Below are 25407 nucleotides of genomic sequence, written 5' to 3'. Positions count from 1 at the left end.
CCAGTGTTTTACCTTTGCAAAATAGTATCACATACATCATCGCTGGCCTCATAGTTTTAAATTTGTAAACACTCACGATTGATTGACACAGTATCTATGTCATCCTTACATTGTGTTTGTGTATGACTCAATCACTCTCTCTTTTTCACACTAGTCTAATCTCGAATTGTATTTGCGTATAATCTAATCCATTTTCGTGAAAGTGATCTACATCAACATTTTTGTAATTGTAAGTTCAGTTAAAACCAGGATAACCCGATCGTAAATCCAACCATTAGCTTGATTCATTTCTTTAAGCTGGGTGTAACAAAATACTATCGATGTTACTGCTGCATTGTATTTGTGATATCATGGGTATGGATGTCTATCTTAACACGAGTTGCTCATGGGGCATGTGGGGAAATTTCTGAGTAGAACAGGTGGAGGAATTCACCCACTTGCCAATCTAGCTCTAGTTGCTCCCCAGGCTCATCGGAATATCCTGAGGAACCATGGATTATGATTGCCTTTAGGCTAATTCTGGAGGAGGTACTCCTCTTATTTAGCATTCAGGTGATGTTAGTTTCGTTGAAGAAGTGTTGGGTGAAAATAAAATGTGAAAACGCTGCTTGAATTGTCACCATGGACATAGCCTGACTTGTTAAGATTGTATACCACCTTCTGTATTATTTTTGGTATGTCAAAGTAGGTATTTCTTTTAATGTTTTAGTAGTGACATTGGTATCTAATAGCTTTGCTTGACACTACATTTTCCAGATAAAAGCAAAATATAGTTTCTAAAGTTATGCATTAAGGTAACATAAACTAGGTTTTTGCATATTGGGGGCTCTACATTGTCATTAATTAGCATTATATATGTGTGTGTTTAACAAGAGGGTCATGTGTGTGCCGGTGGCCTAATTTGTTAGGGTTGATATCATTAAACTTGAGATGAACTGCTCAGATCCTAATATGGTTACTATTGGGGTTTCCTTGAGTTATCCTGCAGATACACATGTATGGATTTGGGCTTCCAACATCAAAATAGCAATTATTGCTCATTAACCATGTCAAATTGTTCAGATAGTGCTTAATATTGCTTCACCATGTCACATTCATCACATAACGGTTCATGTTGGTTTGCCATATTAAATTCATCGCACATGATTAGTGTGATCAAACTGGTTCCAAAAAGTTGAGTACATTGAAGTTTAGGCAATAGATGATCAAGATTACAATCTTATGTGTGGGGTTGCAAAATCGAGTCCATACAAACAATGAAGTTTGGTGAAAAAATGAATGAAGATTGCAACCATGACATGGGTCGATAATCTATAAGCATGAAAACTGTTTGAGATCAATTGAGTGCACAATTCTATGGTGGGTTGTGCTGGCACATGGCAACATGTGGAAGTGGCCATTGTTTGTAAAGGGGGTCGATCCTATGTGTTAAATGGATTGAAACATGTATGTCACCATGGAGAATGTAATTTTTCCCTGCTTGGCCTATAGTGTAGATGTCTTTGGTATGAATAATGACTTTGTGTATATTGTGAGGACTGAAATTTGTTCACGACTTGCATGTGAATAATCACATGTCTTGTGTAAAAATGTGTTGCATTTAGGATGTGTGTGCAAAGAAAATTGTCCACGTTTTAGGTATGAATAGCCGCCCTTTTTTAAAAATGTGCATGATATGTTTATGATGTGCATTCGAGGAGAATGCGTGTTCTGTGGTTTTGTTTAATAGTAAATCTTAAGACTTTTGGTTATGCTTGCTATTGCGAGAAAAAGATTTCTTATTGCCGCAAAAACGAGAAAGCCGGCTGATGGTGAGGTTTTTGTTCTTCAAATCACCATCAATGGTTTTTATGTCCATACAATAAGTATAATATTTTGTATAATCCATGCATGTCCCAAAAGGAATGGTGGGCTATCACTCCCATGAGCACTTTATTCGACGAAAATCAAGAAAATGAAATGAAATCTCTCTTTCTTTTTTGTTCTTTGTGGAAAAGTGTGTGCATAGAATCTAAAGAGGGGACTTCTTGTGTTTTTGTAAGCAATGGGTGCATGTCTTCAAGATAAAACTTGGTCAACATCAAGGGCTACTCCATCCACTAATACCATAATTGTAGATACAACCACAATGTGATCATGTTTACAATATATATATATCAAAGACATGGATATCCAAGTGTATCCTCACATGATCCCCATTTCTTAGTTAAAGTGCAACAGACCAAATCATGCATTTGTTTAGGAGCTTGATGTTATAGAGCAAACCATGTATATCAGCCCCAACATGTGTAAATGTCATTAAATTAATTGAGTGACTAGCCTATACCACTCTAAACATTCACAATTTCACTCGAAAGTTAAAACCATTTGGAACTTCCAACATCAATGAGGAGAGTTTGATTATTGAAATCGTCATAAGCTCCTTTTATCTCACAAAATAAAATATTGCATTATGCATATAAAATGCAACCAAAGAATAAAGGGAAAAGACATCATGGAACGGGAGGTTGACATGGTTATTGTTGAACTGTTTGGAGAATATTAGGGAAACGTATTTGAATAAAACAAATTATTGCATTAGAAATCATTTCTAAAAAGGAGTGTCTTCCTCCTCTCTTTCTTCATATAGCATGAACAAGAAAACAAATCATATATATCAATGCCACAATTGGTAAAGCACCATACTTGCACACTTTCTAATGAAGAGTATATGTATTCTCTCATTGAACTGAGACTAATAAACTACATGAATTTTGGATCCCAATCAAGGGAAAAAAGCCACATATTAGATCGATTTGTTGAGATAGATAGGTATATCTTCCTCATAAGCAAACATCTATACTTGAGAGCTTCAGACAAATGAAGAGTTTCTAGCATGAAAAGAGAGAAAATTTTCCTTCTCTTTGTATCCTTGTCAATACATATAACGACACCCATTGACATATTTTAATAGAAGGTGGGTTGAACCTATCTTGAACATGTCAACTTATTATAATTTTGTATATATGTACTTATCTTAAAAGGTGTGTCTTCTAGTTGGTAGTGGAAACTTATTCCCTCGTGAAAGTGCATTAAATGTGGGTCCATGAAGACATTTCCTCATGCTTATTGATTCCTACATGGTAGATGATGAAATAAATGTGTGTGCATGCACGTGCTTGAGCGACTAACTTAGTTAGTTTGTAAATATCCAATGTAAATGGGAATGGTTTTATAAAACTAAAATGATAAGCTGGAATATGTTTATTGATACATATGTTGGCACACTATGCTTGGATATTGCCACACGAATGCCCTTAGAAAACCCAAGCGAATGTTTCAAAGCTCTTATATGTAGCGTGGACATGTTTATAACTACTAATTGCATCAATCCATAGTATCGATGCCCTTAGAAACCCGAAGTGGATGTTTCAAAGCTCTTATACGTAGCGTGGACATTTTATAACTACTTATTACATTCATACAATCCTTAGTACCGAAGACTAATGGTAATAAAAAAAGTTTAGGAGGCTTATTCACATGTGTCCTTTGACATTATGCAAGCTTGATGTACGTGTTTGCTCTATGATTCGTATTCATGTGACTAAAGATGGCATGTGCTAAATCATCATGAAAGCCTTTCTTCAGAAATCTTGTGATGATATGTTTCTCAAATATCGACTTTTGCACACATGAAGTACATTTAAGGGCTCCACTTCTACCTGAAAAAATGATTGCTCTATTTAATGTAATACAATACTCACGCACTTGAATAGCTTTCATCGCATCTGTAAGAAGTAGGATTTATAGTGAGAAATTTGGATGGGACTTCGCATTCAGATATCAATTTCTCAATTAATCAAGTGTCAAGAATTAAGAAAAACGAGATTGTTTGGTTAGACAAGATAATTCAAACAATATGAATGCATGCTCTCAATAATAGATAATGAAGGCTCCGCATCTAATTGAAAACATGATTGCTCTATTTAATGTAAAGTATTACTCACAAACTTTGAATAGTTTTCGTCTAATCGATAAGAAGTATGATTTGTAATGAGCAATTTGGATGAGAATTCACATTCAAATGTCAAACGCGCGATTGATCAAGACTCAAGAGTATAGAAAGACAAATTTGTTTGGCAACACAAGATAGTCCAAATGGTACATAGGCATACTCCCAATATTAGATAATAACTTCAGGGTGAATAGTTAATGTTACCCACTCATATATTAGCCAACAAGTTATTGATAGAGATTGGACAATATATTTACCCATTGTATATATTACCGTATTCATGAACCATTTTTGTTCAATGAAGTTCACAAGGTTCTTTATCTTTTACCATAGATAAAATGCCCCATTCTCCAAGCCTTTGAAGATTTGTGGGAGATTGCCATCTTCAAAACATGACATGACATGCCAAAACAAAATGTAATGTTGTTCTCTTCAATGATTTGAAACATAAAGAAAGAACAAGTCAAGTATGCGTTTCTTTAGTGGTATAACTCCCAAATATATTGAGCACTAAAGTCAAAACTCATGTGCTACTTTTGATTCCCCTTTGAACTAAAAGATTTAGCCCATAAAACAATGTTTTCAAACTTGGCTTCTGATGTGGCTGCATTTGAGCTTAATATCATACAAAACATACTTGGATAGAGTCGAACCCTCCGTTTCAATTTCTCTCTTTCTAAAACCTTTTTTTCGAATGTTGATAAGTCTATTCTTTAAATGTTGTGTCCTTTAATACATTTAAGTTGCTTACAAGTGCATCATTGTACATGATAGGATGAGCTTAAGGTACATGTGGGCTTAAAAGTAAAAGTCTTTTTCAACTTGTAGTGTATCAAGTAAATGAAGTAAAGTATGAGAGAGAGAGAGAGAGAGAGAGAGAGAGAGAGACCAAACTGATTGGAGATAGTTTATAGTTATAATGCGCCCATCATCATCATCAAGTTGTGTTATGTTCTAAAACTATGGCTGGTCGACATGAAGTCTATGGGCATCGGCATAAATGCGAAAGTAAGACTTAAGAACTAAAAGGACGGCCAATGGAGAGAGAGAGAGAGAGAGAGAGAGAGAGAGAGAGAAGCAAATGAATAGTAAAGGGCAAGAACCAACGTGAGACCCATAAAAGAGGGCCTAAAGCTCTATAAGATATCTAGAGTCTAGACTTGTTCTTGCACATGGTATACATTATATCGAGAAACCCCATACCCTTATAACTTTTGGCTTAGAAATAGTAGGGGCTTCTATTATCATAAACCAGAAACTTGTGTCTTGTAGATCTTAGGTTCAACACTCATCTATACAGATTTTGCTATTGTTTTCTTTTTCAAACTATTGTCATCATCCTCGAGCTATTATAATGGGCCAGAACTTAGGAGTGCCCATGGTGGAAATCGAGGCGTCGATCTCGATTCTACGCCACAATGTGTTCGATCTCGACGACACTTTTGCACATGTGATCGATGCCACAGCTGATGCGGTCGGACGGAACATCGAGCTACAACTTGTTAGTGTCGAGACAGATCAAAGTAAATCGCTCTCATTTTGTTTTTGAGAAATTTGGTTAGGATTTTATTTGGCTTATCCATATGATTTAAGAGCTCTTGTGTTTAAATTGGGTTTTATTGTTTGTTTAATTAGACCAAACAAAAGGCCATCACTAATTATAGAAAACCCCATCTAGCCAATTATTAAGTAATTCTACACCAACAAAAAGCCCATGATGAATGATGCTTAAGATTTTTAACTTAAATTTAGCTCGCTGATTTGATTTAGTTCCAACATTTATCTATACAATATGATTGGCGAGATACGAACTAAGGCCCATGGTTTACAAAACATGTATTACCGCAAGGGAGTAAGAATGAAACTTGTTTTTTCTATTAGGAACATTATTGGGTAAGAGGAGCCACAAGGCTGATGTGGAAGGGTGGGTCTCCACGCACACTAGTGTCGTCGCGGCAGATGAAGGGGAGAAGTTATATCGAGCGACATTCAAGGTTCCAAAAGACTTCGGGGTTCCGGGAGCCATCCTCGTGGAGAGCCACCACCCATACCATTTCTTCCTCTCATCCATCACTCTCCACCTCCCTCTTGCCATTTCTCAAAATGTTCAACAACTCCACTTCCCTTGCAACTCTTGGGTCTATAACCACCACCTTTACGATGGTGCCCCTAGGGTCTTCTTTACCAACCAGGTGTGTGCTTTACAAACCTACACACATACAAATGTGTACTCATAGTTGCCCATGTGCGCGAAGTTCAAACACACACACACACACACACACACACATACATATATCCATGCATACATACATGCATACATACACACACGCGCCTAAAATATATCTTAGATGCATATGTTTGGAAACGACCTATATGCCCATTCCATCTTAATAATTCCACCGAATTATCAAAACGTTTAAATCGATATAGGATCTCTTCGATCTTTTGGAAAGACATTATATCTTTGAAAAATGGAGCCTATCCACATAGCAATTCCCCTTGATTTTTTCAACCCTAACTAGTGAAGATATTTCTCCAATCTCTCTTGGAAAAACTTATCTACAAGTAGTACATAATATAAGTGATGATTGGTTAATCTATCCCCATTGATTAAATAGTGTTACTTCAAGAAAGAGAAAGGTTTTCTCACGCGAGAAAAAAGCCTCGAAAGATTCGATCTCATCCCTTTTATTGACCCTTCACTTGCGAAATAGAAATGCTGAAATAGACACATATACATACAAACAAACATGTGCATACACACATACACATTGCATACATGCGTGCATGAGAAAGAACATCAACCTAAGGGAAATGCTTTCCCTTACATTTAAACAAATCTACTACAATAGTGTCATGTATGTAGTTCTAAGCAATTTTACTAGCGTTTTTTTGTATGTGTGCCATAATGGTAAGTCAATATTAAATGATTCTAAAAGCATTCACCCATCAAAAGTTCCTTGTTTATGTGGGGCAAGAGCATAGTGGGGAACAAAAGAAATGTATTGATTGTGTGTGTGGGCACACTAATAGCTTGTGCATCCAAGAACATTGCTCTACTCTTGTGTCGGAAATAATCTAAAAGTAAGAAAGAAATCAATAACCAACATGTAATGAAGATGGCATGTGCCACCCCACAAGAGAAAGATAAAGAAACAGTCCACTACCGTGCACGTATAATTATCAACATTTCACTTGTATTTTCAATTGAAAAAACAGAACATAATCATTGAAATTTCCAGCATTTGGATGTTTCGTAGCAATACTTGTGTCCTCCTTTATTTAAACACTGAGTGGAAATATCTTTGGAAGGAAAAAGAATGCCTAGTCTTTAAACCAAGTTCCTATAAATATGTGAGTGTTTTTTCTCATAATTCCATATTATTTTCATGCATGAAAAGGAAGTTGGACCAAATCGTACAAAAATCTTTTCAAAACATGTAATCCAATGACATTGGGAAGAGACACAAAGGAACGGGTTGTCATATATTTTGAACCTCCACACATTGTCCAATATAACATGTGAATACCATAAATGACAAACAATATATGCTATAACAAAACTCAAGTCAATGATATGATAAATCTCACATACATCCATGAGCACATGCATAAATAAATGCATGATCATAATGTATACCCATACTAGTGACATGCATGTCTTTCCATTTCATAAAAGTATATTTTAATTCATTTAAACCCGTTCACAATTGGAAAGCTTAGGCATTTTGCATATAATGATGGTATTGTTATCTGTAGGTATACCTCCCAAACCAAACTCCAGATGGTCTTATTGATCTTCGATATTCTGAGCTTGAACAATTACAAGGTAATGGTAGGGGAAAAAGATGGAGGCATGACCGGATATATGACTATGATGTGTACAATGATCTTGGTGACCCAGATAAGGATAATCAACTCTACTCTAGAACCATTCTAGGTGGTTCAAAAGAGTTCCCCTACCCTCGAAGGTGTAGAACAGGCCGAGATAGGACCGAGATAGGTAAAGCTCCTAGACAAAATATTTTTATGAGTATCCTAATTCCATTAAATGCATTGATGTCAAAATAATAACACAATGTCAAACTTGATGTTGATGAATAAGGTAGACCCCTCATCGGAAAGGCCGGTGGAGCTTCTAGAGTTAGTATATGTGCCAAGAGACGAACGATTTCAACGTATCAAGAAGTCTGATTTCTTAGGATCCTCGATAAAGTCGTTTGCTCATGGAACATTAACGGTGCTTGAGAGGCTTATCGAGGGAAAGAAGACATTTACGCACATTGATGAAGTCAAAGAGCTCTATTCCAAGGGTGTTGGCATCGATGTTGGTGCTATTGTGCCCTTATCCAATGAGGAAATAGAAAAAGGGCTTAAAAATGTGTTTGAACTAGCTCGTGAAATCATTGATCCTAGCACTGGAGACACGCATTTTCTCAAGTTCCCAGTACCCCAAGTAATACAAGGTAAGATAACACACACACACACACACACACACACACACACACACAATTGTTTTTCAATATTGCCACGATTATTAACTTTGTAAGTTTTCAACAAGATTCCATTGAACCTCTTCACCAATCATCTAAAAATGATGGTGGAGAATCGAGATTCCTTTGCTCATCAATCATTCTTGCTCTACAAATTAATCTAAAAACTAGTCACAATTTCCAAGGAAATATGTCACCTAGATCTCCATTCAATAACTCTTTTTTTACTTGCAAAACCTCGTTCTCTTGAACAATTCTTAGTCATTTGTCTTGCTAATTAACCATATATCTTATCAAAATGCATGGTGTTTCCTCCTTGTAGCCAACCACACTGCTTGGCTTCAAGATGATGAATTTGCACGTCAAATGTTGGCCGGACTGAATCCAATGGTCATTCAACGGTTAAAGGTGATTTTATATAATGCTTTTATTTGAAATCATGTAGGTTTTATATAATGCTTTTTTAGTGATACTAACCACTTTTCCTACTTTACTAGGCTTTCCCCATTGAATCCAAACTAGATCCAAATGTTTACGGGCCAACAACGTCTTCAATAACATCATACGATTTAGAGAAAAACATGAACGGCCTCTCTGTAGTAGAGGTATAAGAATCTATCAATTTTTAGAATATTGGCTTACATTCAAAACACAACATTGTGTTCATTGCACAATTTGGATGTATTCTTTACTATTTGCAAATGTAGTGATGAGTTAATCAATAAGAAATATACAAGTCCAGGAATATATACAATGGGGCAACAAGTTAAAATAAATATACACAAGAACTATACATTTCATGTTACATTTGTAAACATATGTGTTTTCTGATTTTTAATGCTTTGCAATTACTTTTCTTTGTTAGGCTATCAATCAAAATAGATTGTACATACTAGACTACCATGATGTATTCCTCCCCTACATAGGGAAGATCAATGCCTTGGAGGAAGTAAAGGCATATGCATCTCGAACCGTGGTTTTCCTCACAGAAAATGGGACACTCAAGTTGCTTGCAATAGAACTAAGTTTGCCCACTAACTCCAACAAGGATGACCCCCAAAAATTGAATAGAGTTTTTACTCCACCACATGACCCGAACGAAAACCATACTTGGTGGCATCTTGCCAAAGCACATGTATCTATCAATGATGCAGGTTATCATCAACTCATTAGTCATTGGTAAGAAGGATTTTTTTTTCACTTTCATTTTTTCTTAGGGATTTATTTGGTTAAACATGTTACATAACAATATTGAAAATTATATGTTGTTTTACATTTTGTAGGCTTCGTACCCATGCTTCCATAGAGCCTTTTATCATTGCCACACATAGGCATCTTAGTGCCATGCATCCTCTTCATGTTTTGCTTGTGCCACATTTCAAAAATACAATGAACATAAATGCAATTGCGAGGAAAATATTGATCAATGCCTACACCGGTCAATTCTTGATTGGAGGGATCATTGAAAGAACATTTTTCTCTAACAAATACTCGATGGAGATGAGCTCGGTAGGGTATAGAAGTTGGCGGTTCGATGAGCAAGGCTTGCCAGCTGATTTGCTCAAAAGGTAATAAAACATGTAGAAAACTCTTTAGCTTAAGTTCTATTCTATTCTTTTTTTTTTTTTTTTTACTTTCGATGAATGGGTAAATACCCCATTTTTGTTGTAAACCAATTGTCTCATGGGCCAATTTTGGTCTTAGAGGACGTTAATATATCTTTCTTTCTTTCTTGTCAACCAATCTCATAATGAGACTAGCTAATGCACCTTAGCTAGCCTTTTTATATCCTCATCTTATAAAACCAAAGATTGATGTATGAAGCATATCCATGTAGACTAAACGTGACCAAAGTCAATCTACTAACTAATTGGCTCACCCCAACCTTAATATCTAACCCATTATACATGAGTTCTTTCTATACTATGACAAAATTATGAAATAGTTGATAGTCTAGTAGTAAACCTTGTCCATTGCAAAATTCAGCTAGTTGATGCATTTTGTTATTTGCAATTTTAGTTTGAGACCTATATATAGAGGTTTCTGCCAAGACCAAATCCATCTATAGCCATCCAAAATTTGTCAAAAATAGTCACTTGGGCCTACTCTAATAGTGTGGTGTAGGGAATGTAATGTGTATGCTTATATGTTGCAAAATATAGTTGTTAATGTTGTTTCATCATTGTAGGGGGATGGCAGTGGAGGATCCTACATCAAAACATGGGTTGAGGCTATTGATAGAAGACTATCCCTTTGCAGTGGACGGGCTAGAGATATGGTGGGCGATCAAGGAGTGGGTGAGAGAATACCTAAGTATTTTCTACAAAGGTGATGGAGAAGAGGCTTTAAAGAAGGATGTGGAGTTGGAAAGATGGTGGGATGAAGTGTTAGGGGTGGGACATGGGGACAAAAAAGAAGGGTGGATAAATGTAATGCAAGGGGTCGATGAATTGGGGGAGGCTTTAACTACAATCATATGGCTCGCATCAGCACATCATGCAGCGGTAAATTTTGGACAATATGCATACGCAGGGTTCATGCCAAACAAACCAACATCTGCGAGAAAGTTGATACCATTTTATGAAGAGGACAATGTCATTGACAATGAGAAGAATGGTTACACACTAGGGGAACATCATCCTGACTTTTTAACATCTCTTTCCACCAAGACTCAAGCCATCATCGTGATGGCCATCATCGAGATTTTGTCCACCCATGCAGATGACGAGGAGTATCTGGGAGATCGTGCACCTTTTTGGATAGCCAATGAAGCGGCTATAGAAGCTTTCAAGCGGTTTAAGGCTCAACTTTTGATCATCGAGAAGAATATTATAGCTCGTAATGCTAACCCAACGCTTCACAATCGACATGGATCTGTCAAAGTGCCATACACCCTTCTTTCCCCTTTCTCTTCCGAGGGGCTCACAGGAAAAGGCATCCCCAATAGTACCTCCATTTGAATACATTTGTAGAGATTTCTACTAAAGATGTTATATATGTGTGAGTTTTACTATGTTCATTGCAATCCCCACTCTAGATTATCAATGTATAGGTATATATATGTGTGAATTTTACTTTGTTCATTGGAACCCCCAATCTAGATGATCAATGTATAGATATGATATATATGTATGAATTTTACTATGTTCATTAGAATCCCCACTCTAGGTGATCAATGGATAGATATCAATGTATCCTATACAACGCATAGACATACAAGGTGAACCCAAGGGCTTAAAAGCAATATATATTATTTCTCAATCGTATCTACTCCCAACAATTTAATGTTAATTTCCACTACCATTATCTTTGATCATTGTAACCTTGATTTAGAATTTGATTAGATTAAAATTATACATATTTATGCCCGCATTCATACATACATTACATGCATCTACCTATCTATCTATATAGACACATATGTATGTATGCAAAAATTCATAAAGAGCAAGGGAGAGGTCTTTGAGAGTTACAAATCTACAAAATGAAGCACCTCTTACATTAGTATTAATATATTAGTATGGCCAAAAGGTTCATCAATTTGCTACAATTCTATGAAGACAATTTACTAATATTTCATTCCATATAGACATTCACATAATCATACAAGCTTTGGCAGTTTCGAAGAGACATGTTATAGTCGCTCTTTATTCGAGCTTGCCATTAGAAGCCTAAGAAACAAACACTCACAGTTCTAAGAGAAATATATAGTTCATTTAAATGAAGTTTCAAGCCATCCAACGTTGCTTTCTCTCATCAGGAAAGAATGAAAGAAATATAGTCTGTCAAATGATTATTGTAAAGAAAGAAATTAGTTACACTATCCAAACAATGTTTTCCCCAACAAGACTTGTCACTCTCTATAAAACAAAAAATCGGGACTCCAAATTTCTCACACCTAGCTTGCATCAGAACCTAAGCCTTTCTGAGAGCTACCGGTCTCGAAATTTAGTAAAGAGCTGCAAATATGGAAGTATTACATCTTTGTGTATGGTTTATATTTGTACATATTCATGGAAAACAAGGTTTCTGACCACTTTTCAGCCATCATATAATACAGTCTACAACACAAGGGAACCAACATCTGCTTCGATGGCATCAGAAGAAAATGAGCCAACACAAGGAAACCAATATCGCCGCTTTCCATCAGCATGGCCATCATCCACCAATGCTAGGCCCTCCTATACAAAGCATAATATGTAATAATGGAGACGATTATCACTTTCTTTCAAGCTCATCTATACATACATACATACATACATACATACATACATGCATGCATACATACCTTAAGTAGTGTTTCAAGGGCATCGATGGCACGGCCCAATGGCCATAACAACTCTTTTTCTACTTCCTCCACACTTACATATCCACGAACCTACACGCATGACAAAAATCCATAACAGGTAAATAAATAAATGAACAGTTCGACAGTGAATCCGGCAAGACAAGTGTGTGTGCATGGGATTGCAGCCGGAACCATTGCTGAAGACATTCAGTAAAGATGTTTGGTATGGGGAATCAAATGGGTCTGCAAGAATCCATTGCCTCTTAAGGAATTTCTATTTCTCTGGTCATGTCTACTTGGATAGTTCTTGTAATTACAATAATGGCAATTTATAGCATGTTTGAGCATGTAGATGAAATCCTTCTGAGTGCAGAAAAGATGAGAGGCCCCCTGTTAACTTGCCTCAAGTAAACTATTGTATCAGGACATGTCCAGAGTAGTTCGATTTTAGCCTTCATGTACAGTCTAGACTGTTTGTAATAAGCAGAATGCCGGGCAATCAGCTTCTGATCTGTATCAGTTTCTTACATATTCTCTCATGACATATTTATGCCCTTTTTTGTTGAATGCTTCTAATCTGACATATTGTAAATATTTTTGGTAGGATTTTAACATGACATTGAAGTTCTGCCAGCGATATGATCCATTGCTAGAAAACAAATGTGTATGTGTTTCATATGTGTGCGTGTGTAATAAATATGCATTATTTATGTAGGTATGAATTTCGTGTGTGTATACATACGTATTGTATGAATACATGTATACATGTATATTTGTGTGTAATATACATATATATACCTGAGCTATCTCCAAGATTCGGTTGTGATCTTTATTCAACTCAGTCGGAACAGAACGCACCATCTTCCTTTTGCCCACAGAAAACACCTCAAACCCACTACCTAGCACCTAATAAGAATAAAGATCAGACAGTACACCACGTTTAAAATAGAATGCACTTTTTTACAACCACTGTAAACATCCAAGTTTACTCACTGATGACCATACAGCATTTCATGAATTAATTAACTTTTAGAAACATATAGGGGAGATGGTCATAAATAAAGCTTCATAAATAAATATCATGCATATATCATAAGTAAAATAATAATTTTTTTTTCATCTTCATAGATATAGACTTCACAGTAACTTTTTAATCTAGGCTTCTAAAAACAATAGAATGAAGATTGCATATGTCAAACCTCAAGTTTCCCTATAGCACGGCGGCAATCGTCTTCTGTGATTCGCTCTCGAGATGCCCTGCGTTTTTTAGAAAGTAAAGTGCACAATTCTTCCAAATCAATTAAACCTCCGTTATGAGGCCGGCTTGCAAGACAAATATCTACAATTTGTACACCTATATACACAAAATAAGTTTTGAACTTGAAAGAAAAGATCTAAATGATAATGTGGTACACAAATTTAAGATAATAATCAGAAAATGTTAGCCTTTGTGAATCAATAATTTGTACAGCTACCCACACAATGTTTTGTTAGAGGATAATAGTATTCAAATACAAGTAAATAACTTGAAAACATTAGCCTTCAATATGATGCCCTCAGAATCTATAAAAAATTAATTTCTCAAAAGCATCATATCAGGCCATATTTTGCACTCACCTAGTTCATAGTAGAAATCTCCAATTCCTAACAATTCAGCCCAAAATCCCTTGTTAGACGCTAATGGATCAACTCCAACTTTTGCACACATTTCATGAAACTGGGCTCTGAAAGCAGGGTTCTTCTTGATATCATTCTGTACTTCCATATATTACATAAAACAAAGTTCCACATTACAAGATAAAAAGGTATACTCAAATCCAGTTCTGCTATCAATCACAGATATAGAATTTAAAGAATAATATAGAGTTCTAGTCCAATTTTCAGACAAAGAAATTCAGTTAAAATAATGCACCCCAACATAAATTTGGCCATTCAATCCAAAATGAAATACACTCCAAATGCCCAATGTTTACATTAGGATGACCTGCCAACATATTCTGGTAAGATAACGGAAAATCCAACATTTATTTGACAAACTATTCTTTTGTAGAAGGGGAATATGGTATGATCAAACTGCATATTGATTAATTATATTACTATAATTAAAAGTAAGTCCAAAATCCCAGAGAGAGAAATACAAAAAAAAAATGGTATAGGCACATTATGGTTCAATAATGAATCCATAATCTGGAGCTCTACTCCAATTTTCAGACAAAGGAATTGAGTTAAATAATGCACCCCAACATAAATTTAGCCATTTAAGCCAAGATGAAATACCAACTCCAAATGCCCAATGTATACATTGCCTACATATTCTGGTTAGATAACTGAAAATTCAACATTTATTTGAGAAACTATTCTTTTACAGAAGGGAATATGGTACGATCAAATTGCATATGGATCTATTATGTTACTATGATTAAAAGTAAGTTCAAATTTCCAGATAGAGAAATACGAAAGAGAATGTTATAGGCAAATTATGGTCAGGCCGGATTGAATGCCACTTCTCCCGTAAATGGAAGTTTATAGCAAGCATGAGAGCAGATTACCTATCTGGGGATGGAAGACTGAATGACATCTCGGCAAGCAAGCAAAGTGTGACCTTTCAACTCTTAATCTTCTCCCAACCATATGCAGGTAAAACCAACTCCAAACATGTTCAAAAAGTTTTTGATAAGGTGTCTACCCTGCCCTATAAAGGACTTAAGAAAAAAGGTATAAAACTGTATTATCCTACATGTAGAATTCAGGTCAAATATTCCTATTTGCTAAACTATACACCAAAGATTTGTTAAGAGAAGATAAAATTGTTAAGATAAAACAAACAAGAATCTCTACTACATGCCAATTTATGTATGTGAAGTAAAAAACCCCCTCCCCTGGTCTCTTTTGCAATAGAAATTGGATAGCACGATCTTATTTTATTGCAAAAATTCCATTCTTACATCTGAATAGCATTTGTTCAAAGTTACATGAACAAACAAGATGCTCAAAAGGAAAGGATGTAGAAAAACCAAGCAGAAAAATTGAACAATTTAGTAAATGCACGGTCAATGCACTCATCAGGTTGAATCCTTGAAATAGGATAGAGTACGAAGCAAAAAACTAGTTTTGGATTTAAAAAATGGCAAATCAAACCTTATGCTTCCTGGCAAATTCTTCAAGCTGGTTCTTGAATGTGCTAAGTTGCTCCATCATAAGATCTGTCCTGATTTTGGCCACATTTTCTCCTAGTAATTTGTATTGTCCCTACAAAATATTACCAGCATTCAATGTATGTGAAAGTCAGAAATTTATTCAGGCAAGAGAAATAAAACAAAAAAATATGGTGGCAATGCAGATAAACAACCCGAGCAGCAGCGGCTGTCTGCAAACCGGCAATTCCAGGGCGGCGCTTCATCCTCAATTCTAAATTTTTAACTGTTATTATGCCTGACAAGTTTTTGCATTCCATTAGAAACTTTTACAAGATAGATATTAAGTAAATCTATTGAAATTGAATTGCAAAGAATAGTGGCATATATTTGCATTAGCACAAGAAAAATTAGCTTTAGGAGAAAACTAATCCATGAATTCCTGAGCTCCGAAAGAAAAGAAAATATGGTTTCATTTAAAGACTCTGTACCACAGCATGCACCGGTTCTAAACAACATCGCAGTTACAACCTTTCCACATACCGAGCAGATAGGTAAATCATGGTCAGCTCGTGTCCTGCCTAGGATGATGAGTATAGAGAGAGGAGATTAAAAGGGGTGTCTTTGGGGCTCACTTCTCTGAGTCACACATTGTCTTCTATTCTCCCATATGACGAAAGAGGAAAGTCTTTCTATCTCAGTTGGAGAGAGACATCAACAAGTTTTTCATGAATCATGATTCCAGGGAATCTTTGTGACTCATTGAGTCATGACGGACCATTCTCTGTCTCCACCCATCACCTTCTACATGGTGGGAGTATATAGCTACTTTCTATGTGCCACACCAGCAACCTCTGCCATATCCATCGGTATACTTCCCTCCCATTTCTATTTTCTTCAGGGAAGAGGGCACAAAAAGATGACATTAACAACAATGCCCAAGACAACAGAGCGATAGCACAAAAGAACATGTCAGACTTCTACATATTGTCATACTAGAAGACCTCTGAGAGGCCAGAGCAGCCCATATCTCATAGAGACTGATGATGTAAGGATATTTGTCGCCAATGCACTTTACTTGGCTTGCTCCAGATGCTCGTAGCCAAGGACAAAAACACTCACTTAGTAGAGAATGTAGGGAGATATTGGTTGACCAAACACATTTTAGTTGGTACAATCCAGAATCTCAAGGATTTGAATACCCTGATGGTACCTGCATAAGAAGATATCAAATATCATAGCCGAATTCCCAAGAATTTCACTATGGAGGGCATTGATGTCATACAGCATCATTGCATGAGAATGGCCACAAGCTTGTCTTATCTCTCTCCATATCTCCAAGTATTACTGACACACACCTTATACCCAGGCTCCTCTAAATTGTTTTATTTTAATCCCAAACTTTTTGTTTGACAGGGCTATCTATGTGGTTCATGTGCAATTTTTAAATTTGACTTTTTTATGTTAACAGAAATGACATAATATGCAGGATATTTCCCTGATTAGTCAAATAGCCAGTGGAGGAGGGAATCATTTCGGTCAAGCATGGTATTTTTGTGAATTTGCTTGAGCCACTGGAATGAGTGTGAATGCACATGTCCAGCATTTGGAAAGCCTCTTCATCTTCTTATTCTTTTCGTAGGGTCTCTCTCTCTCTCTCTCTCTCTCTCTCTCTCTCTCTCTCTCTCTCTCTCGGCTTGGTGGTTTACACCAGAGCTTCCAAGTCAATAAAATTCAGCGACCCACCCCAATTTCAATCCTCGCAATGGGCTCAGCCCCATCCCATGGATTGAAATTGGCCTCCCGCGGATTCCAAAAAGATCCCTCTCTCTCTCTCTCTCTCTCTCTCATGAGAAAATACTTTGCTCTGAGATGCGAGCAAGAAAAAAGACAAAAAACAGATGGAGTGTTGAATGAGCAAAAGAAAACGGAAATACCTGAATCAATGGAGACATGAGGATCTATGACATATCTCAGTCGTCGTCTTCTGTTCTGTTCCTTCCTGATGATTCCTCCCCTGCTCTGCTCTATACAATTCATACATATGTATATATATAGTATATACACATCTACATCTACATCTACATATACATACATACATACATACATACATACATATTCTTTTATTTTTATTTTTACATATTTTTATTTTTCTATATTGTGGGTACTCAATTTTTTTATTTTTTTTTATTTTTCATTTTATTTTTGTTTTATTTTAACAATTTTTATTTTTGGTTTTTGGTTTTGTTCTTTGATTATTTTTTATATTGATTTGTTTATGCTTCAATAACCTTATATGAAATCAAGCAAAATATAAGTAACACTCGAATGCTCCAAAGAACTTGCATCGATCAAGAAATCCTTCATTCGCTTTCCATTCTTCTTGTTTGATGACCTTGGGAGTGAGAGAGTGAGAATTTCGATGGGTTCCTTTACCTACAACCTCTTACAATTCTACATGTTCAGTGAAATATAACAGTTTTGTATAACGAATTGTTTACATTTTTTGGTCTAACACATATGGGGAGTAGGGTTAAGAGAGGGGGAGGGGACAAGAAACCATAGACTAGGAAATGTACTAGAATATGTTTGCGGGAGTATGCGTGATTAATCTCCAAAACTACCTGAATATTGCATGTCCAAGCTTAAGGCTCCTCCTACTCACATGGAAATGATGGCAATAAAGTAGGTGATTAAACAACTCATAAGCAACATGCGATATGTTGTTCTTTAGAGGGTAAGGATAAACTGTGAAAAGGTACATGGACAATGAAGTGGACTCTAGTAAGGTAGAAACTTGAAGCTCCCATGTACAATAGAGTTTTTGAATGTTTTGCTCATTCATTTGCCAATTATCAATAGAAATGATGATGCCATTTTGGTGGTCGCCTGTAAACTCACCAAGTTACTATAAGTGGGTAATATTTGTGCCTGCTAAAACAACAATAAAGAACCCAAAAGTTTTTGTAGAAGATATGCTTTATTCATATGTCAATAAGAAAAAAATATCACAGTCAGAGAATGTTTATGGTTGGTCATAGCATGTGTGGCAAATGCATCAACGACATGAGTCTATTTCATGCCAAATTGTAAGCTTTTGTGGTCTTATGTTAGGTCACCCTTAGACAACTTTTGGGCAGAAACATTTGGTCTTGAATTAGTAAGGAGGCTAGTCACTGCCTAGTATGTGTATAAACCATCCCACCCTTTTGGTAGCTATGTAGATTAGAGACATTTATTAGTAAGTCGAAGCCGGTTGGAATACATACTTATGTCAATATGTTGGTTCTCTTGCAATCACTTGAGAAACATGTATTACAACACTTAATCACTTGATATGTACTTCTATACTTTCTGAATGTTACTTAATAATTGTTGAGAATCAAACTCAACTTCCTATGTGTGGGAACACACTCTAGAATACTCAAGTGTAAACACTTAATCACTTGATATGTACTTCTATACTTTCTGAATGTTACTTAATAATTGTTGAGAATCAAACTCAACTTCCTATGTGTGGGAACACACTCTAGAATACTCAAGTGTGTGACCACCCCACCTCCTTATATAGTAATTTGTGTGTCATAGAAGTTAATATCCTATTACACATATTCTTTAAGCAGTTAAGACTCGACCTCTTTCCCAATAGGCGATTCTAGTGAGAGAACCTAGAGAGAAGGTGACTACATAAGCACCTTCTCCTTCTCTTTGTAATTGTTGGCTTATTCTTGCTCCTTGTTAATATAGTTTCTCTCTCTTTTATTATTATCGTAATTAGCTTACCCTAGTGGTAAGTCGATAACACTACAAGCACCATGTCTTGGGTTTGAAACCCAATTTCCTCACCTCTCTATTATATACTTCATATCTCTATTTCACTAGATGCCACTGTGAAATGTAGGGGTTGAACCCATGACCACCTGGTCTCCATTGGGCAACCTTACCAATGAGCTACATCCATCTGGGCATAGTTAATATAGTTTCTCTCTCTCTCTCTCTCTCTCTCCCACACACACACACACACACATAGTTCTTCCGCTACACAGAATCATCACCGATTCTTTACATGGTATCAGAGCACGTGGTAGCTTGATCCAAGCCCATCACCTTTACGTGTGTTGTGCCCAAGCCCGCGCTTGGAAAGAACTGGTTAATCAATGTAGCAACAATCTGCACAGTTTGTATCAAAGAGAAGAAGAAGAAGAAGTTCACCAGAACACTCAGATGGGAAGCGCTCTTCCTACCAAGAAGCTCGACAGATACAACTTTGCATCTTGGGAGTACAAGATGCACCAATACCTTGTCGGCCATGGCTATTGGAGATATGTCGAAGGAGCAAACGAAAATCAACCCAACACAGCACATGTCGACCATCCAACTTGGGAGCAAGCAACGAGTTGTGTGTTGTACTGTCTAGCACCATGCGTTCATGATCGCATGCTCGACTACATCCAAGAGGCCAAAACGCCAAAAGAGGCATGGGGGAATCTCAAAAAGATATCCGCGGCAAACACAACCGCACGAAAGCTTCAACTACGACAATAGTTGAACAACATTCAACAGAGGGATATGTCTATCAGCAACTACACCTTGAAGATCAAGGAGCTGTGCGACTCTCTCAGGTCGATCAATGTCAACATTGACGACGACGAAATGGTGCAAATATGCCTCGGTGTCTTGGCACCACGGTTCGGCACAATATGGTCGGTTGTCCTCACGAGGGAGAATCCTCCATCCTTCTTCGATCTCTAGTCAATGCTCCTAGTAGAAGAAAACCATGTTTGAACAAGAGGGAGCGCATCTGATGGACAAATGCTCTACACAAACTCGAACGAAGGAAGAGGACAAGGCCACAGAAGAAGGGGTCAAGCAAGCCAAGGCTGGAAAAATCAAAGGCAACCCAGAGAACAAAACTTCACCTATCGACAAGACGCTGCGAACGCGTGAGGCGGAGCATTAGGTAGAAGGGGGAGCTATCATGCTGGACTGAGCCGACAGAATAACTCCGCCCAGTGCAGATATTGTGGCAAGTTTGGCCACTATGAGGCAGAGTGTCACAAAAAGAAGTGTGAGTCGGCTCTCACAAGCCGACAACTCACAAAATATTCCTCCAACTCCAACTACGACAATCGTGCCAGAATGTTTGTGATGAGGCCCAAAGTGAACTCGATGACAGCCTCCAACCCGACCAACATCTCCAAACCAAAAGATGTATGGTTTGTTGACTCGGGTGCATCCAACTACATGGCATCCCACGAGGATTGGTTCAAAGAGCTACGAAAGCCCGAACGACCCGACTATGTGGAAATTGGGGATGACACAATTCGCCCCATTCAACATGTCGGCAATGTCCCATTTGGGGAAGAAGGCAACCAAACCTACATCAAGAACGTTTTGCATGTTCCTACAATAACAAAGAACTTGGTCTCAGTTGGCTAGATAGTCGAACAAGGCATGGAAGTCCACTTCAACGATGGAGGATGCTTCATCCAAAAAGAAGGTCGACTTATCGCTCGTAGTTGGAGAGAAGGTCAGATGTTCATCCTCAATTCTCACGAGATGAAATCGGCAATGTATGCGAAGGGCCAAAGAGCCAACGCCGACATAGAGTTGTGGCACAAGAGGATAGGCCACATCAATCTCCAAAAGCTCAAAGGAATGCAGTCGAAAGGAGTTGTCACCAGACTCCTGATCTTCACTGAAAAGGAAATTGCAGGCGTGTGCAAAGCTTGCCAATTAGGCAAACAACACCGACAACCATTCCCAAAGGAGAGGAACATAAGCAAAGGGATCTTAGATGTAGTACATTCAAATGTATGGGGACCAGCCCTGACTGCAACATTTGGTGGTTTCTGGTACTACGTAACGTTCATCGACGACTTCTCTACACATACCTGGATTTATCCCATGCGGCAGAAGAGTGAAGTTTTCTCGCACTTCTAGAAATTCAAGAACGAAGTCGAAAAGGAAACCAATCATCATGTATGATGCCTTCGATCGGACAATGGCAAAGAATACTTCTCCGACGCAGTTACAACATACCTTCAACAAGAAGGAATCCGGTGGGAGTTTACTTGCCGACACACACCTTAGCATAATGGTGCACATACTCAAGGTGACAAGGGCAATGATGAACGAGAAACATCTGCCAAAGTCATATTGGGCTGAAACGGTGAATACGGTCGTCTATCTGATGAATTGTTGCACAACATCAAGAGTGCACGATGTTACCCCCCCTGAGTGGTTCTATGGGAAGAAACCGGATCTATCCCACATCAGGATATTCGATTCAATAGCATATGTACATATTCCCGACGAGAAGCGGCAGAAGCTCGATCCCAAGTCGGAGAAATGTATACTCATACGGTACTCACTCGAGCAAAAAGTGTATGTGCTTCAACCTTTCCACCAAGAAGGTACAATGCTCATACGAGCGACTGACACTAACTCCTAGGATAACTACCAAGTAGTCTAGAATTATAGACCTCCAACGACCTACCAATTTGCACTCCAATCCGGTTCTCTGTTCCGGACACCGATCTAGCTCTGGCTTATTCAGCCGATTCGGATCCGGTTGAGCTTGTCCGCTCAACATGGAAATTATCAAACCTAAGGGATATAAAGATGAGCAAAAGTCATTGAACAAGTTGAAAATCAAGATAACAAAAAGATGTAGCTCAATCGTCAAGAGTTTAAATTAAGGATGAAAGGTTAAGGGTTTGATTCATCTCTAGACTATGAGAGGTAAGTGGACGTTGATAGGATGAAGGAGACAGATACAAACAGATGTGGATATTGGCATTTTGCTCATGCCAAGTGCTCTAAGAAAAGAAGTGAGTGTATGCATGAGGATCTCTATAGGCCTATAAAAGGGAGCTCAAAGGTCATTGTTTAGGTCGAATTTTGGAACCAAGATGGAAGTGTTGTTGGAATTTCGAATGAGTTCAGGGCTAAAAATCAAGAGGGCCTGCAAGACCACCAATGTCAAGAGGCAATGAAGCCATTGTCTATTGGGACGTTCCTTTGACCTTCTACTCACAAAATATATTCTCTTCTATCTTATTTTCCTACCTTATAAGCCACTCCATGTAACAGAGTTGAATTTACCTTGTTGTAACTACTCAATTTGAGAATCTTAATATTCATATATAATTATTTCATGTAAATATTCTATCTAAACTTATTTGTGAAACTAGGAACACGTCAAACTTTTTGGCTTAGAAATCTGAGCTCGAGCAAAGTTACGCAATTTGGAACTAAATCATCGAAATACGACATTGAAAAGCTCGCCTCATTAATACGAAGATTTCACCTCGAGGGTTGTGAGAAAGTTTTTGGATCTTGATACTGACTACCAAGCAAAAAGTTGCAAAGTCAACGTGTAATTTTTCGGATGGCAGAGTCGAACTTGCTACACCAAATGAAGTCGATGTCTTGTCCATCGAACGACGCTTGACAAGGGAGTACAAAAACGTAATTTTTATAACATCCCACCCCCCCTTTGGAAATTCCAAGTAATATGAATCCCTCATTCAAGCCTTAGAATCAAGGGTTGAGTCCTAGATTTTAAGCTTGGATCATCTTCATTTCCGCCACCATAGTTGTCGTACAAGTATCACCTCATCACTAGTAACTATTGTTGCGGAATGACTATCACCATGCTACCTGTAGCTACTATTGTTGAATGGCTACCATTATCTCCATTGTAGTTGTCACCCGGGGGCTTCACTGTCAAAACTTGTATGATAGCACGTGAGTTCATCAAAAGGGGTTTAAATTGACCATTGAGATACAAAATGTATATATATAAGGGTATAAATAAATCTTTGAAAATATATCTACCTAAGGGTATTATCAATTATGCTGGAGAAAAAAATTACATAAGCCCATGAAATATTAAATATTTCAATGAGATAGTACAGAATATATTATGCAAACAATGCTCAAATTTGGAGTAGAATATATACATTATACATACATACATGCATACATATACATGCGTGCATGCATATATACCTACATTTAAACATTACATCCATGAATATGTATATACACACATTACACCCATTTATACATGCATAGTGACTAAACATGAATATATTATATTTGTACAAATATGTATTACCATATGTAAATAGGTACATAAATACAATACATACTACATATATAAATACATGCATACATTCTACATACATATCAGAATAAGCCATATATATTGACATACATATATATATAATACACACAATAAATTACATATTACATACACATCCATACATTAGATATATACATACATATTACAAGCACACGTCCATACATATTGAATCATGTACATTGACATATGCATATATGCATAAACATATATACATACATTACATATGTTACATGTACATACATATTGAACCACATATCACCATATATATAGGTCATACGGGGTCATACAAACTACATTCCTTACATATATACATATACATGTATACGCATACATAATATGTGCATATTGCTAACATACATCTAGATATGACCCATACACATACTAAACACTAAAATACCCCAAAAATATACATACATATATACACATACGCACATTTGTACATGGACATACATATATTCATTCATACATTGCTACACGTATATATGTACATATGCCTACAATGATACACGTATAAATTTTACAAACATATATCCATACACATACACACATACACACATATATACATTACATACATACATACATACATACATACATACATACATACATACATATTCCACATATCACCATATATATAGCCTATAGGTCATATGGGGTCATACAAACTACAGTACATAAATAATATATACATACACATAAATACATATTACAAACACACATCCACAAACCTATGCATACACATACAAACGTACATACATATATTCATTCAACACATAATGGATCCAATATACACATCTAAACTTACACACATGCCATATATACAATACATATAACACATGCAATACAATACATATATGTACATACATACACACATCCCATACACACAATGCATATGTATATACAATATATACATCGTACAATTAATACAATATAATATGTACATACATACACACTTACATATATATACATGCAATATAATACATATGCATGTATATATAGAATAGACACACACATATATACACATGTATGTATGCATACACATATGTATATAGAACATACACTCACATAACACACACATACATATGCACATGCCATATGAATAATACATACAAATTACAATACATCATATGCACATGTATAGAACATACACACACATAGCACATACATACATATGCACATGCCACACATACAACACATGGAGTACAATACATACATATGCACATGTATAGAGCATAACACACACACACACACAAATATATATATCCACATGCATAAACATGCACATGTATAGAAGATACATACACATAGTAGAACACTCTTTTTAAAACGCCTCTCAAAGGGATGCTAAT

At 36.7% G+C, this 25407-nt stretch overlaps 2 protein-coding genes across 3 annotated transcripts; one reads left to right on the top strand and one right to left on the bottom strand.

The window, feature by feature from the left end:
* Window positions 1-5047: 5047 nt before the first annotated feature.
* LOC147860874 (putative linoleate 9S-lipoxygenase 5) lies at window positions 5048-11787 on the top strand. Of its 2 annotated transcripts, none has more exons than XM_087323728.1 (10): window positions 5048-5517; window positions 5876-6186; window positions 7754-7997; window positions 8104-8460; window positions 8810-8895; window positions 8985-9092; window positions 9353-9666; window positions 9771-10055; window positions 10676-11497; window positions 11630-11787. In XM_087323728.1, the coding sequence occupies exons 1-9, from the start codon at window positions 5349-5351 to the stop codon at window positions 11445-11447; spliced, it is 2646 nt and encodes an 881-aa protein (XP_087179854.1). In that variant the 5' UTR covers window positions 5048-5348; the 3' UTR covers window positions 11448-11497; window positions 11630-11787. The 2 variants fall into 2 exon arrangements, with proteins under 2 accessions (XP_087179854.1, XP_087179853.1); XM_087323727.1 differs by having other exon boundaries at window positions 10676-11539; window positions 11671-11787.
* A 467-nt stretch (window positions 11788-12254) lies between these two features.
* VPS22 (EAP30/Vps36 family protein) lies at window positions 12255-17941 on the bottom strand. The gene is made up of 8 exons (XM_087323729.1): window positions 17847-17941; window positions 16125-16207; window positions 15914-16024; window positions 14393-14528; window positions 13975-14129; window positions 13574-13681; window positions 12776-12865; window positions 12255-12668 (listed from the first exon to the last, which is right to left on the bottom strand). Exons 2-8 carry the CDS (start codon window positions 16173-16175, stop codon window positions 12549-12551), a joined length of 771 nt encoding a protein of 256 aa, XP_087179855.1. The 5' UTR covers window positions 16176-16207; window positions 17847-17941; the 3' UTR covers window positions 12255-12548.
* Window positions 17942-25407: the final 7466 nt, after the last annotated feature.

The sequence above is a fragment of the Azolla caroliniana genome, unplaced genomic scaffold (assembly GCF_043228905.1).
Source record: "Azolla caroliniana isolate FFs.n. ecotype wild unplaced genomic scaffold, voAzoCaro1.0.p SCAF_8, whole genome shotgun sequence".
Classification (NCBI taxonomy): Eukaryota; Viridiplantae; Streptophyta; class Polypodiopsida; order Salviniales; family Salviniaceae; genus Azolla; species Azolla caroliniana.
The sequence above is the reverse complement of the archived record's forward strand: the minus strand, read 5'-3'. Positions and strand labels throughout refer to the sequence as shown.